Raw genomic sequence first — 13,532 nt, 5'->3', positions numbered from 1 at the left:
TGTTTGCAGCCCTCTGGGGTTGGGGCAGTGCCCAGGGTCCAGGGCAGGGGCAGGGGGTGGAGCTGGGGCTGCGGTGGGGCCAGGGGCAGGGTCTGGGGTGGGGGCAGGGTCTGAAGCCAGGGCAGAAGCAGGGTGGGGCCAGGGCCAGGGTGGGAGCTGGAGCGGGGGCAGGGTGGGGGGCCGGGGCGGGAGCTGGAGCGGGGGCAGGGTGGGGGGCCGAGGCGGGAGCTGGGACAGGGTGGGGGGCCGGGGCGGCCGCCAGTCCTCACCTGTGACAGTGGCTGTGCGTTTGCAGTTGTACAGGATCGCCAGCTCCCCAAATACATCCCCCGGGAGCAGCGTGCGAAGGTGGCACCCGTGCTGGGTCACACTCAGCTCGCCCTCTGCAAAGGAAAGCACCTGAAACAGGACAGACGGACCCGCCCCTTCCCCCCCTTCCATTGGCGAAACTCACCCGGGGCAGGACTGTCGGGTGCGGGTTGCAGATAGGAGCGCGGGGCGGTGGGCTTGGGAACGGAGCACACGTGTTCCCGCACCGGGGGGCCGGGCACTCACACTCCTTCACACGCACACATGGGGCGGGGCTGGCTCACATGCTCACACACACACGGGGTGGGGCTGGGCTGGCTCACACGCGCACACACGGGGCGGGGCTGGCTCACACGCTCACACACACACGGGGTGGGGCTGGGCTGGCTCACACGCTCACACACACACGGGGTGGGGCTGGCTCACACGCTCACACAGACGTGGGGCGGAGCCGGGCAGGGCTGGTGCCTGCACACTCACACATGGGGCAGGGCTGGGCTGGCTCACACATGCACGGGACGGGGCTGGCGCACGTGGAGCAGGGTGGGGCTGGGCTGGCTCACACACGCACGGGGCAGGGCCGGCTCTCACCAGCGACGATGTACATGGCGTCCCCATCAGTGCCCTCGGCCAGCACCGTGTGCCCCGGGCCGTGCCAGGCGGGCATGAAGCTCTGCACCATGGCGTCTGCCTGGCCCTCGCCCAGGAGCCGCAGGAAGTTGTTGCGCTCCACGGCCCCTGCAATCAGGCTGCGGTCCCTGGGAGCACAGGAGGGAGACGGGTGGGGCTGGGACCAGAGGTGGGACCGGTCCCTTCTGTTGGCCCCAGCGTGCAGAGCCACCGGGCCGTGCCCCGAGACCCCACTCAGCCCAGGTGCAGGGAAGTGGCCTGCCGAGGTGGGGGGCTGGTTAGACGGGGCTGTCCCGGTCCCTGCCACAACCCTGTACACACAGCGGGAGCCCCCCGAGAGCCGCAGGTCCCAGCACAATCCTGCATCCTCCTGGCCACAGCGACAGGACACTGGCTGCTCCCCTAGCAACACTGCAGGGGCCACGGCAGGACCCCAGGGCTCAGCCCCCAGCCCCACCGCACCCACCTCTGTGCTGGGGACACTGCTAGGGGTGCCAACCTACTGACTGCAGAAAACCAAGCATCCTTCCCCCACCCTTCTCTGCGGCCCTGCGCCCCACTCACTCCATCCCCCGTCCCTCCCTCACTCGCTCATTTTCACCAGGCTGGGGCAGAGGGTACGCGGGGGGTGGGGTGGTGAGGGCTCTGGATGGGGATGAGGGGCTCAGAGTGTGGGAGGGGGCTCCAGCCTGGGGCGGGGGAGGAGGGGTGGGCTCCAGGCGGGGGCAGGGATGTGGGGTGGGGAGGCGGGGCGGGCTCCAGGCTGGGGCAGGGGGTAGGGTAGGGAGGGGGTGCAGGCTCCAGCCGGGTGGTGCTGACTTCAGGCAGCTCCTGGAAGTGGCCAGCATGTCTCTCCAGCTCCTAAGCGCAGGAGTGGCCAGGGGGCTCTCCGCATGTCCCTCGCCCGCAGGCGCTGTCCTCGCAGCTCCCATTGGCCAAGGTTCCCAGCCAATGGGAGCTGCAGAGACGGCACTTAGGGCAGGGGCAGCATGTGGAGCCCCTGTGGCCACCCCTGCACCTAGGAGCCAGAGAGACATGCTGGCTGCTTCCGGGAGCCACGTGGAGCTGGCTGCTGCAGCCAACTGGACTTTTAGCGGCCCAGTCGGCAGCGCTGACTGGAGCCGCCAAGGTCCCTTTTCGACCGGGAGTTCCAGTCAATAACCAGACGCCTGGAAACCCAAGACACTGCCCCTGCCAGAGACAGATCAGGGCTGGCATGTGCCCCCCACCGCGGCTGGCCTTGCGCCAGGGGGAAACGGGTTGGCTGGGATGTCCCGAGAGGCAGGGCCATCCTGAGCTGTCTCTGCCCCGCCTGAAGGGTTACCTGGGTGACTTAGGGACATGGGGCACCTGCAGGGCCTCGTCACTAGCGAGGGGCTCGGGGACAATGGGCTGGGCCCTGCTCTGCCTCCGTCCACCATCGGCATCAGCCTGGTCTGCGATCCCCCTGCTATCGCCACCTCCTGCGTTCTCCGGCGCCCTCCCTGTGGCAGTGGGGAGAGAAGAGCATGAGTCCTGCCCATCGCCCCGCAGCGCCCACCAATCCCCCCCCAGCGCCCGCCCTATCAGACCCGGGCCTATCCTTCCCACCTGCGCTGGGCGAGGGCCCAGGGCGCTCGCTGGGACCAGCCTGGCAGCCGGGCACCAGGGCACGCTAAGCAGCACTACGCTGGCACACACCATGCACTGGCTGGCACAGCTGCAAAGCGTATCACTAAGGGAGAGGGGCCGCGCCATGCAGCCAGGTATTGGTGTGCACGGAGCACAAACACTGTAATAGTGATACACCCTGGCCTGCACCATCACCCGGGCCGCTTACGCCAGGGACCCATCACTCCGCCAGGCGCTGAGTCAGCATTTGGCCCAGGAAACTTGCCAAAATCAAGAGCCATTCGTTCTATGTCTCAGCACTAGCGAGGGAGGTGCCTTCACAGGCCAGTGCCTGGAAGCTAGTTGTGACAGAGGGGGGATGGGTTTGGTAATATTTTTAAGAAGCCGATGTGTGCCTCAGTTTCCCCTGTATGCTGCATTCTTCCCCAGTGGGGGGAAGGGACTGTTTGCTGTCAGAGCAGGTGAAGACACAGGTGTGGATGGCACCTGGCAGCTTGGGCCCTTAGGTCCCATCTCCATACAGCTCTTGAGAAGAGAATCACAGAATCATAGAATATCAGGGTTGGAAGGGACCTCAGGAGGTCATCTAGTCCAACCCCCTGCTCAAAGCAGGACCAATCCCCAACTAAATCATCCCAGCCAGGGCTTTGTCAAGCCTGACCTTAAAAACCTCAAAGGAAGGAGATTCCACCACCTCCCTAGGGAACACATTCCAGTGCTTCACCATCCTCCTAGTGAAAAAGTTTTTCCTAATATCCAACCTAAACCTCCCCCACTGCAACTTGAGACCATTACTCCTTGTCCTGTCCTCTTCTACCACTGAGAATAGTCTAGAACCATCCTCTCTGGAACCACCTCTCAGGTAGTTGAAAGCAGCTATCAAATCCCCCCTCATTCTTCTCTTCTGCAGACTAAACATCCCCAGTTCCCTCAGCCTCTCCTCATAAGTCATGTGTTCCAGACCCCTAATCATTTTTGTTGCTCTTCGCTGGACTCTCTCCAATTTATCCACATCCTTCTTGTAGTGGGCAGATCCAATGGCTGGGACATGGACACCAGGCAACCAACCACCATGGATGGTCCCACCGCTCCGCAGGGGGCCAAGCCGCACCCCCCAGCTTGGGAACAAAGGCCTGGGGTGGTGGGGGGGATAAGAGCTGGGGGCTGGAAGGAGTGGGGCTCTCACCTGGAGTCTTACCAAGGAGGTTGGATGGAGAGACAGACAGAGCGCGAACCATGGGGGTCACTGCGGCTGGGCTGGGCTGTAACCGTCAGTTCTCTGGGCCACCCGAGGGGCTGCCTGGGCCGTGTGCCAGGAGACTAATAAACCCGCCTGGTTTCACAGCGCTGGGCGAGTGGCCCTGCAGACACTGGGTGAGGGGCACTGATCCCTGAGGAGAGGACACGTCTCCCCCAGGGTCTGTCCCAGACTCGCTGCCCAGGGCTCCCAGGGTGGGGCAGGGGTCTGCAGCCCCAGGGGCCCAGTCTCAGGAGGAGATGAGACAGCTTGGCTCATCCTGGGGGAAGTGAGACCCCGGAGGGTGTGGCCCACTGAAGGGCCCCTCCCAAAGCAGAGGTCCCCAAACTGTGGGGCATGCTCCCCTAGGGGGGCACAGAGGGCCATGGGGGGGGCCTGGCTGGGGCCTGGGCCAATCCCCACAGGGGATGGGAAGGGAGCACCACCCAGCTCCGCTCCTGGCCCCACCCTGGCCTTGGCCCCCAGCCAGGGCTCCGCTCCCAGTCCCAGCCCTGCCCTCAGCTGTAGCCCCAGCCTCGGCCCCCTTACCACTGTCTGCACCCCCTCTCCCCCCCGTCGGAGCTGCGGCCCCACTCCCGGCTTAGGGTGGGTGGGGGCACTGACAGGGGTAATGGGGGACACAACCCTGAAAAATTTGGGGACCACTGTCCCAGAGACTGTTCCAAAGCTGGGGCTGTAGCACCGATTCTGTGGCTCTGTAACACAGACTAACACGGCTGTTACTCTGAAATCTGTAACACTAGTATCCAAACCAAAGATAAAGAAGGACCAGAACAACAGGCCAGGGAACTGGGACGGGCCGAGGGTTGGATTTTAGTGACATGTAGCGAGATGCGTAATTGGACAATCGTATGAATAACTCCAGCCGAAATGTGTAACCAGGGAACCCACCTTCTACATAAGGTGTACGTGACACTGCTGCACGAGACACCTTCTCGAAGACCAGTATCACATCCAACCTTTTCCCTGCACTATAGTAATAAACGTGACTGCCTTTGGTAACGTGGTCTCTTAAGGATATTTCATAATGAACCAAAGTGTAGCCAGTGCCAGGTGCCCCAGAGGGAATGAACAGAACAGGTAATAATCAAGTGATCCATCCCCTGTCGCTCATTCCCAGCTTCTGGCAAACAGAGGCAAGGGACGCCATCCCTGCCCATCCTGGCTAACAGCCATTGATGGACCTATCCTCCATGAACTTATCTAGTTTCTTTTTTGAACCTGTTATGGTCTTGGCCTTCACAACATCTTCTGGCAAGGAGTTCCACAGGTTGACTGCGCGTTGTGTGAAGAAATACTGCCTTTTGTTTGTTTTAAACCTGCTGCCTATTAATTTCATTTGGTGACTCCTAGTTCTTGTGTTATGAGAAGAAGTAAAAACACTGCCTTATCTACTTTCTCTACACCAGTCATAATTTTATAGATCTCAATCATATCTCCCCTTAACCGTCCCTTTTCCAAGCTGAAAAGTCCCAGTCTTATTAATCTCTCCTCATATGGAAGCTGTTCCAGACCCTTAATAATTTTTGTTGCCATTTTCTGAACCTTTTCCAGTGCCAATGTATCTTTTTTGAGATGGGACAACCACATCTGCACGCAGTATTCAAGCTGTGGACGTACCAGGGATTTATATAGAGGCAACATGATATTTTCTGTCTTATTATCTATCCCTTTCTTAATTATTCCCAACGTCCTGTTTGCTTTTTTGGCTGCCGCTGCGCACTGAGTGGATGTTTTCAGAGAACTCTCCACAGTGACTCCGAGATCTCTTTCTTGAGTGACAGGTTTCAGAGTGGTAGCTGTGTTAGTCTATCAGCAAAAAGAACAGGAGGACTTGTGGCATCTCAGAGACTAACAAATTTATTTGAGCATAAGCTTTCATGGGCTAAAGCCCACTTCATCAGATGCATGCATCTTGAATGGTAACAGCTAATTTAGACCCCATCATTTTATACGTAGAGTTGGGATTATGTTTTTCAATGTGCATTACTTTACATTTATCAACACCAAATTTCATCTGCCATTTTGTTGCCCAGTCACTGAGTTTTGTGAGATCCCTTTGTAGCTCTTCGCAGTCTGCCTGGGACTTAACAATCTTGAGTAGTTTTGTATCATCTGCAAATTTTGCCACCTCACTGTTTACCCCTTTTTCCAGATCATTTATGAATATGTTAAATAGGACTGGGCCCAGTACAGACCCCTGGAGGACCCCACTATTTACCTCTCTCCATTCTGAAAACTGACCATTTATTTCTCCCCTTTGTTTCCTATCTTTTAACCAGTTACCAATCCACGAGAAGACCTTCCCTCTTATCTCATGACAGTTTACTTTGCATAAGAGCCTTTGGTGAGGGACCTTGTCAAAGGCTTTCTGAAAGTCTCAGTACACTATATCCACTGGATCCCCTTGGTCCACATGCTTGTTGACCCCCTCAAAGAATTCTAGTAGATTGGTGAGGCATGATTTCCCTTTACTAAAACCATGTTAACTCTTCCTCAACAAATTATGTTCATCAATATGTCTGACAACATTGTTCAAGAACCAATGGGAAACGCTGACTAGTTTATAAGAGCTCTGCAGACACTGGCTGAAAACTGTGACTTTGGAAATGCAAAACACGAAAATATCAGAGACAGGCTGGTTATTGTTAATAGAAGAAAACCTTTCCCAGCAGCTGCAACTGAAGAACGATTTAACCTTAGGTACTGTGACAGGGTCGGGCCAGATGGCTATAGGAGAGTAATAGAAGGCAGATGTATTAGCCCCAGGCTAAGTAGGTCCCTTTTCCCTGGGTAAGGTAACAGGGAAGGTTCCAGAAAAATCAGGAACCTTCTGGAGACAATTAAGACAGGCTGATTAGAACATCTGCAGCCAATCAAGAAGCCGCTAGAATCAATTAAGGCAGGCTAATCAGGACACCTGGGTTTAAAAAGGAGCTCATTTCAGTTTGTGGTGTGCGTGTGAGGAGCTGGAAGCAAGAGGCACTAGGAGCTGAGAGTGAGAACGCGGACTGTTGGAGGACTGAGGTGTACAAGCATTATCAGACACCAGGAGGAAGGTCCTGTGGTGAGGATAAAGAAGGTGCTGGGAGGAGGCCATGGGGAAGTAGCCCAGGGAGTTGTGGCTGTCGCACAGCTGTTCCACGAGACACTCTAGACAGCTGCATTCCACAGGGCTGCTCTGGGCTGGAACTCGGAGTAGGGGGCGGGCCCGGGTTCCCCCCAAACCTCCCAACTCCTGGTCAGACACAGGAGGAGTAGACCTGGACTGTGGGTTCAGAAAAACGGCCACGCTGAGGGCTGCCGTGAAGCTCCAAGGCGAGCAAATCCGCCAATAAGCTCAAGACCCACCAAGGTAGAGCAGGAACTTTGTCACAGTACATACAGCTAGTCAGATAGAACCATAGACCCAAAGGGTTAGAAGGGATCACAAGGGTCATCTTATCTGACCCCAGCCAAGACACAGGATTTGATGTGTTTAAACCATCCCAGACAGACGGCTCCAGCCTCCTTTTAAAACCTCCAGGGAAGGAGCTTCCACAACCTCCCTAGGTGTCTGTTCCACTATCGTACTGTTCTTACCATGAGGAAGTTGTGACACTGCGCCCGATATTCTTCACACTGATATTATTAGGATAGGATTATGACAGAATTATGAAGTATTTTATGCAAGATAAGTCATGTGAGGTGTCATTGGAAAAGTTATGATTTGCTGAGTATGATTATCCTGTTTCTAAGCATGTATCGTCGTTGTATCTGAAGTTACGAATATTGACTGTGTGTCTGTATTTCAAATGTAGTTACACCTGGGTTACAGCGGGTGGGGAAGGGTGTGATGACGTGGGGATTTTCCCTTGTTATACTGTATGTGAGTCTTACTGTTGAGCCTATATGAGTTTTACTGTTTTGCATGAATACTGTATGTGCCTCAGTTTCCTTGTGTGCTGCACCAGTACCTCGGTGGTGGGAATAGGGGCGTGTGACTTTGGCTGAGACCTCTGGGCAGGTGAGGCTGCTCCAACTACCTGCACATATGCTATGACCAGTGCCCTTTGTAACCTGAGACCCAGGAGGCGGATGCCACCAGGTGACAACCAGGTGACTCTTTGCCCAGGAAGCGAGACAAAGACAAGGAGGAGGAGCAATGTGGGGTCTGAGGTCAGGTCGTTGGAAGCAGGCAGTCTGCTTGAGAGGACTGGAAGAGGGGGAGTCCAGGCCGCCTGGCCCGGGACTTCCCAAGATGGACTTGGCTGAAAGTCACTGATTTCTGTGCTAACAACTTCTGCCCTACGCTGTGTTCCTGTTGACTAATAAACCTTCTGTTTTCCCAGCTGGCTGACAGTCACGTCTGACTGCGGAGTTGGGGGCAGGGCCTCTGGCTTCACCAGGAGCCCCGCCTGGGCAGACTCGCTGTGGGAAGCGCACGGAGGGGCAGAGGATGCTGAATGCTCCGAGGTCAGACCCAGGAAGGTCAAAGCTGTGGAAGCTTCTTGCCCTGGAGACAGTCTGCTCATAGAGAGGAGGCTCCCCCAGAGTCCTGACTGGCTTCATAGGGAGTAGTTCCAGAGCATCGCCTGGGGACTCCGTGACAACTGGGCCATGAGGAAAAAACAATAGGCCTTAGGAGAAGCTTATCTCCCTCCTGGGGAGCCTTCCTGTGAATGCTCCAAACAGCCTGTGAGTAATGGCTGCTATGACTCGACAAGGACATGTGATGAGACCACATGTATCTGAACTCCATCTCGGGATGTCAGTGTTTTTCCACAGACCGGTCTCAGAACCAAGCTTTGTAACAAAGGATTCCCGCCATATGCAAAAACTATATAAGGCAGGGAGTGACATCATCTGGTGTTCTTCACTCCCCACCCAAGAAGACTCCTGGAAACACCTGAGGAGCAAAGGGTATGTCTACACTGGCAGAGTGACCTCGCCGGCAGTTACAGCACCGCTCAGAGAGCGCTGAAGGGAAACCGCTGTTGTGTGTTCACACTGTCAGCTGCCTGTGTGTTCACACGTGCGGCACTTGCAGAGGTATTTGGAGCAGTGCACTCTGGGCAGCTATCCCACAGAGCATCTCTTCCTCTTCTGCTGCTAAGAGTTGTGGGAAGGCGGAGGGGATCGCAGGACATCCTGGGTCCTGTCCCAATGCCATCTGATACATTGTTTCGCACGCCAGAAATCCCTGAGCTTCCATCGCATTTGGAGCCATCTTCCAACGGTTTGTGTACTGCGCACTCTGCCTCTTTCGGGCTGCAGGAATGGATCCCGCACTGCTGACCAGGATGCTGCTCGCTCTGACCAACACGTCACGAGTGGCAGTGGAGTTATTCCTCAAACTACAAAGGCAAGAGGAGTGCGACATTGATCTCGCCACGCGTACTAGCTACGACAGGAGATTGCTTGTGGCAGTCACGGAGGTGCTGACCACAGTGGAACGGCGCTTTCGGGCTCGGGAAACAAGCACTGCGTGGTGGGATCACATCGTGATACACGTCTGGGATGACGAGCAGTGGCTGCAGAACCTTCGCATGAGGAAAGCCACATTCATGGGACTGCGTGATGAGCTCGCCCCAGCCCTGTGGTGCAAAGGCATGAGAATGAGAGCTGCCCTGCCGTTGGAGAAGCGTGTGGCGATTGCACTGTGGAAGCTGGCTACTCCAGACTGCTGCCGATCGGTCACTAACCAGTTCGGAGTGGGAAAGTCGACCTTTAGAGTCATGTTGATGGAAGTGTGCAGGGCCATTAATCGCATCCTGCTCCGAAAGACTGTGACTCTGGGCAACGTGCGTGACTCTGTGGATGGCTTTGCACAAATGGGCTTTCCTAACTGCGGAGGGACGATAGATGGGATGCATATTCCAATTCTGGCACCAGACCACCTAGCCACAGAGTACATTAATCAGAAGGGGTATTTTTCAAAACTTCTCCAGGCACTTGTGGATCACCATGGGTGTTTCATGGACATTAATGCAGGCTGGTCCAGAAAGGTGCATGACGCATCTTTCGGAACACTGGCCTGTCCAGGAAGCTGCAAGCAAGGACTTTCTTCCTGGACCAGAAGATCACCGTAGGGGAAGTCGAAATGCCCACTGTGATCCTGGGAGACCCCGCCTACCCCTTAATGCCGTGACTTATGAAGCCATACATGGGGCACTTTGACAGCAGCAAGGAGCGGTTCAACAACAGGCTGAGCACGTGCAGAATGACTGTTGAGTGTGCTTTTGGCAGTTTAAAAGCCCGCTGGCGCTGCCTATATGCGAGGCTGGACCTGGCTGATGACAATATCCCTATGCTTATAGCCACGTGCTGTAAGCGCCATAATATTGGTGAAGGGAAGGGTGAAAGCTTCACTCAGGGCTGGACCACTGAGACTCAGCACCTGGAGGCTGAATTTGCACAGCCAGAGACCAGGGCTATTAGAGGGGTGCAGCAGGGGCCATAAGGAACAGGGATGCCTTGAGGCAGCAATTTGAAGCTGATAGCCACTGATATTTGTTGCTATGCTCGGGAGTGCAGTGCTTGTAATGCTAGGAGGTGATTGTGATTGATGCAGATGATGCACTAGGAAGGTTTAAGAAAATTGCCTATTGCTTTGCAGGGCTCGGTTTGCTTTCAAACCAACACAATTCTTTTATTAAAAAACAACAACCGGAGGAGAGAGACAAACAAAAAAACACATCAGCATTCTTTAAAATACAGCCAGCTCTCCTGGACTCCTTTCCCCCTCATGTTATTCTCCCAGGGGATCCTGCCCATCAGTTCCCTGAGGGAGTCAAAGTCTGCTTTTCTGAAGTCCAGGGTCCGTATTCTGCTGCTCTCCTTTCTTCCCTGTGTCAGGATCCTGAACTCGACCATCTCATGGTCACTGCCTCCCAGGTTCCCATCCACTTTTGCTTCCCCTGCTAATTCTTCCCAGTATGGGAGCAGCAGGTCAAGAAGAGCTCTGCCCTTAGTTGGTTCCTTCAGCACTTGCACCAGGAAATTGTCCCCTACACTTTCCAAAAACTTCCTGGATTGTCTGTACACCGCTGTATTGCTCTCCCAGTAGATATCAGCGTGATTGAAGTCTCCCAAGAGAACCAGGGCCTGCGATCTAGTAACTTCCATTAGTTGCCGGAAGAAAGCCTCATCCACCTTATCCCCTTGGTTCGGTGGTCTATAGCAGACTCCCACCACGACATCACCCTTGTTGCTAGAGACTTTCAGGTTTTTCTGCAGTTTCATACTTGAGCTCTGAGCAGTCATACCGCTCTCTTACATATAATGCAACTCCCCCACCTTTTCTGCCCTGCCTGTCCTTCCTGAACAGTTTATATCCATCCATGACAGTACTCCAGTCATGTGAGTTATCCCACCAAGTCTCTGTTAGTCCAATCGCATCATAATTCCTTGACTGTGCCAGGACCTCCAGTTCTCCCTGCTTGTTTCCCAGGCTTCTTACATTTGTGTATAGGCACTTGAGATAACTCGCTGATCATCCCTCTTTCTCAGTATGAGGCAGGAGCCCTCCCCTCTCATGCTCTCCTGCTCGTGCTTCCTCCCGGTATCCCACGTCCCCACTTATGTTTGGTCTCCTTCCCCCGGTGAACCTAGTTTAAAGCCCTCCTCACTAGGTTAGCCAGCCTGCTTGTGAAGATGCTCTTCCCTCTCTTCGTTAGGTGGAGCCCGTCTCTGCCTAGCGTTCCTCCTTCTTGGAACACCATCCCATGGTCAAAGAATCCAAAAAATTCTTCAGCTAATTCCTTCAGCACCCCGAATAGCAAAGCACTCTGAGCTATCGAGACAGCAAAACCAAAAAGAGCAACTTGCCAAACTTGAAAAACAAGACACTAGCCTAGAAGCTGTTAATAGATGACACATGAGTGCTAAAAGGCATTACTTTAATACCCCTGAGTCAAGGAGAGAGAACTCCCAGGCCAAGAGGGACAAATTCAAGCCGACATACGCAAGGTATGAAAAAAGTCATGACCCAAGAGATGATGCAGATCCAGCCAGAGGCGCACAGTGTAATAAATACATGAAATGTGGACATTTTGCAGCTGTTTGCTGCACCAGTTCAGTCAGGGAGTTGACTCCTATTACAGGCAATCAAGAGCCATTGTTTCTGGGATCTATCATTTGCAATGACACAGGGCCTGTCTGGAGCGTGAAACTGAATATTCATGGCAAGGCTACTGATTTTAAAACTGACTCAGGAGCTGACATCCCAGTCATCTCAGAAGGGACTTACAATCACCTCCACCCCCTCCCGGAGCTGAAGTCACCTGACACAGCTCTGACTAGCCCTGGAGGGATTCTGAACTGCATGGGCCAGTTGACCATATAAACCACTTACAAAGACCAAACCTTTCATTCAAAGTGCATGTGATCAAAGGATCAAAGACCATCAGCCTTCTCAGCTGCAGCGGGGCAGCCATGATGGGCCTAGTGAAACAGGTGGAAAAACTTGATGGAATACTTGGTGATACTGGACTTTTGCAAGGAGATCCAGCACAAATAATCTTAAGGGATAATGCTGAACCGCAAAGCATACATACACCTCAGAGGATTCCTATCCCATTACTTGTAAAATGGACACTGAGTTAAAGAGAATGCAACACATTGACATAATCAAAAAATCGCTGAGCTAGCAGTGTGTTGTGCCCCAGTGGTTCCGGTTATAAAGAAAAATGGAAAAATATGAATCTGTGTGGATCACTTAATGAAGCAGTTGAGAGAGAAAAATCAATCTTCCCACCACTGGATGGCTTCCTCTCCAGAGTGAAAGAAGTTACGGTATTCTCCAAGCTGGATGCCTCAAGCGAATTCTGGCAAATTCTTTTAGCTGAAGAAAGTGCTAAACTGAGTACATTTATCCCACCCTTTGGGAGACTTTGCTTTTGCAGATTTATCTTTTGGGATGACCAGTTGTGACGTTATTGACTTGAACTGGGAACGTATAGCACATGGTTGCAAACAAGGTCCTGTAGTGGCACCAAATCTTGTATAAAGTGGGTCAAATAAGGTGACTCAGACAAGGTTATGGTTGGCTGGTTAGGATTATGCTGTCTATATGTGTGTATCATTTTTATAGTGGAAGTTATGAATACTGGCTCTATACTGTCTGTAGTTCAAACTTATGCTATTCTTCTGGAGGACACCCCAGACAAGTTGGTGTCAGCTCTGCCTAGCCTGCTGGATGGCCCATTAAGGACCATAAGCTACACAGTTGACCCATTCAGAGAAGGCATGCCTTGGGACTCAGCCAGGTAGGAAGGGACCTGCCTAGGGACAGAACTCTGAGGTGTTTCCAGGCCATGGGATGGGCAGCTTGTCCTTGGGACACAGAAAGAAAGACCACATGGCAAGAGACTGTAAAAAGCTGCTGCAGCTCCTCCATCTGGTCTTCAATCCTGCTTCCGACCTCTGGAGGGACTTGGCTACACTGAAGCACTGAACAAAGAACTGAATGACCCCTCCCAGCTGGGGATGTTCTCCAGAGACTTGATTTGAACCTGCCGTTTATTCCATCACTGCTGCAATCCTGAACCAAGAACTTTGCCGTCACTGTATGTCATTGATTCCATTTATCCAATTCTAGCTCTCATCTCTATCTTTTCCTTTTATGAATAAACCTTAGATTTTAGATTCTAAAGGATTGGCAACAGCGTGATCTGTGGGTAAGATCTGATTTGTATATTGACCTGGGTCTGGGGCTTGGTCCTTTGGGATCGAGAGAACCTTC

General features: G+C 53.7%; 1 protein-coding gene across 5 annotated transcripts in view; it reads right to left on the bottom strand.

The window, feature by feature from the left end:
• Window positions 1-13,532, bottom strand: part of LOC141983715 (cGMP-dependent protein kinase 1-like) — a 67,603-nt gene that overhangs the window by 34,897 nt on the left and 19,174 nt on the right. For all 5 annotated transcript variants that reach the window (XM_074946739.1, XM_074946740.1, XM_074946742.1 and 2 more), the window contains 3 exons: window positions 2,264-2,423; window positions 901-1,067; window positions 270-383 (listed from right to left, as the gene is read on the bottom strand). In XM_074946739.1, the coding sequence (XP_074802840.1) occupies window positions 270-383; window positions 901-1,067; window positions 2,264-2,423 (441 nt within the window). The remainder of the gene's footprint in view (window positions 1-269; window positions 384-900; window positions 1,068-2,263; window positions 2,424-13,532) is intronic.

The sequence above is a fragment of the Natator depressus genome, chromosome 3 (assembly GCF_965152275.1).
Source record: "Natator depressus isolate rNatDep1 chromosome 3, rNatDep2.hap1, whole genome shotgun sequence".
Classification (NCBI taxonomy): Eukaryota; Metazoa; Chordata; order Testudines; family Cheloniidae; genus Natator; species Natator depressus.
This window is presented reverse-complemented; position numbering and strand designations above follow the sequence as displayed.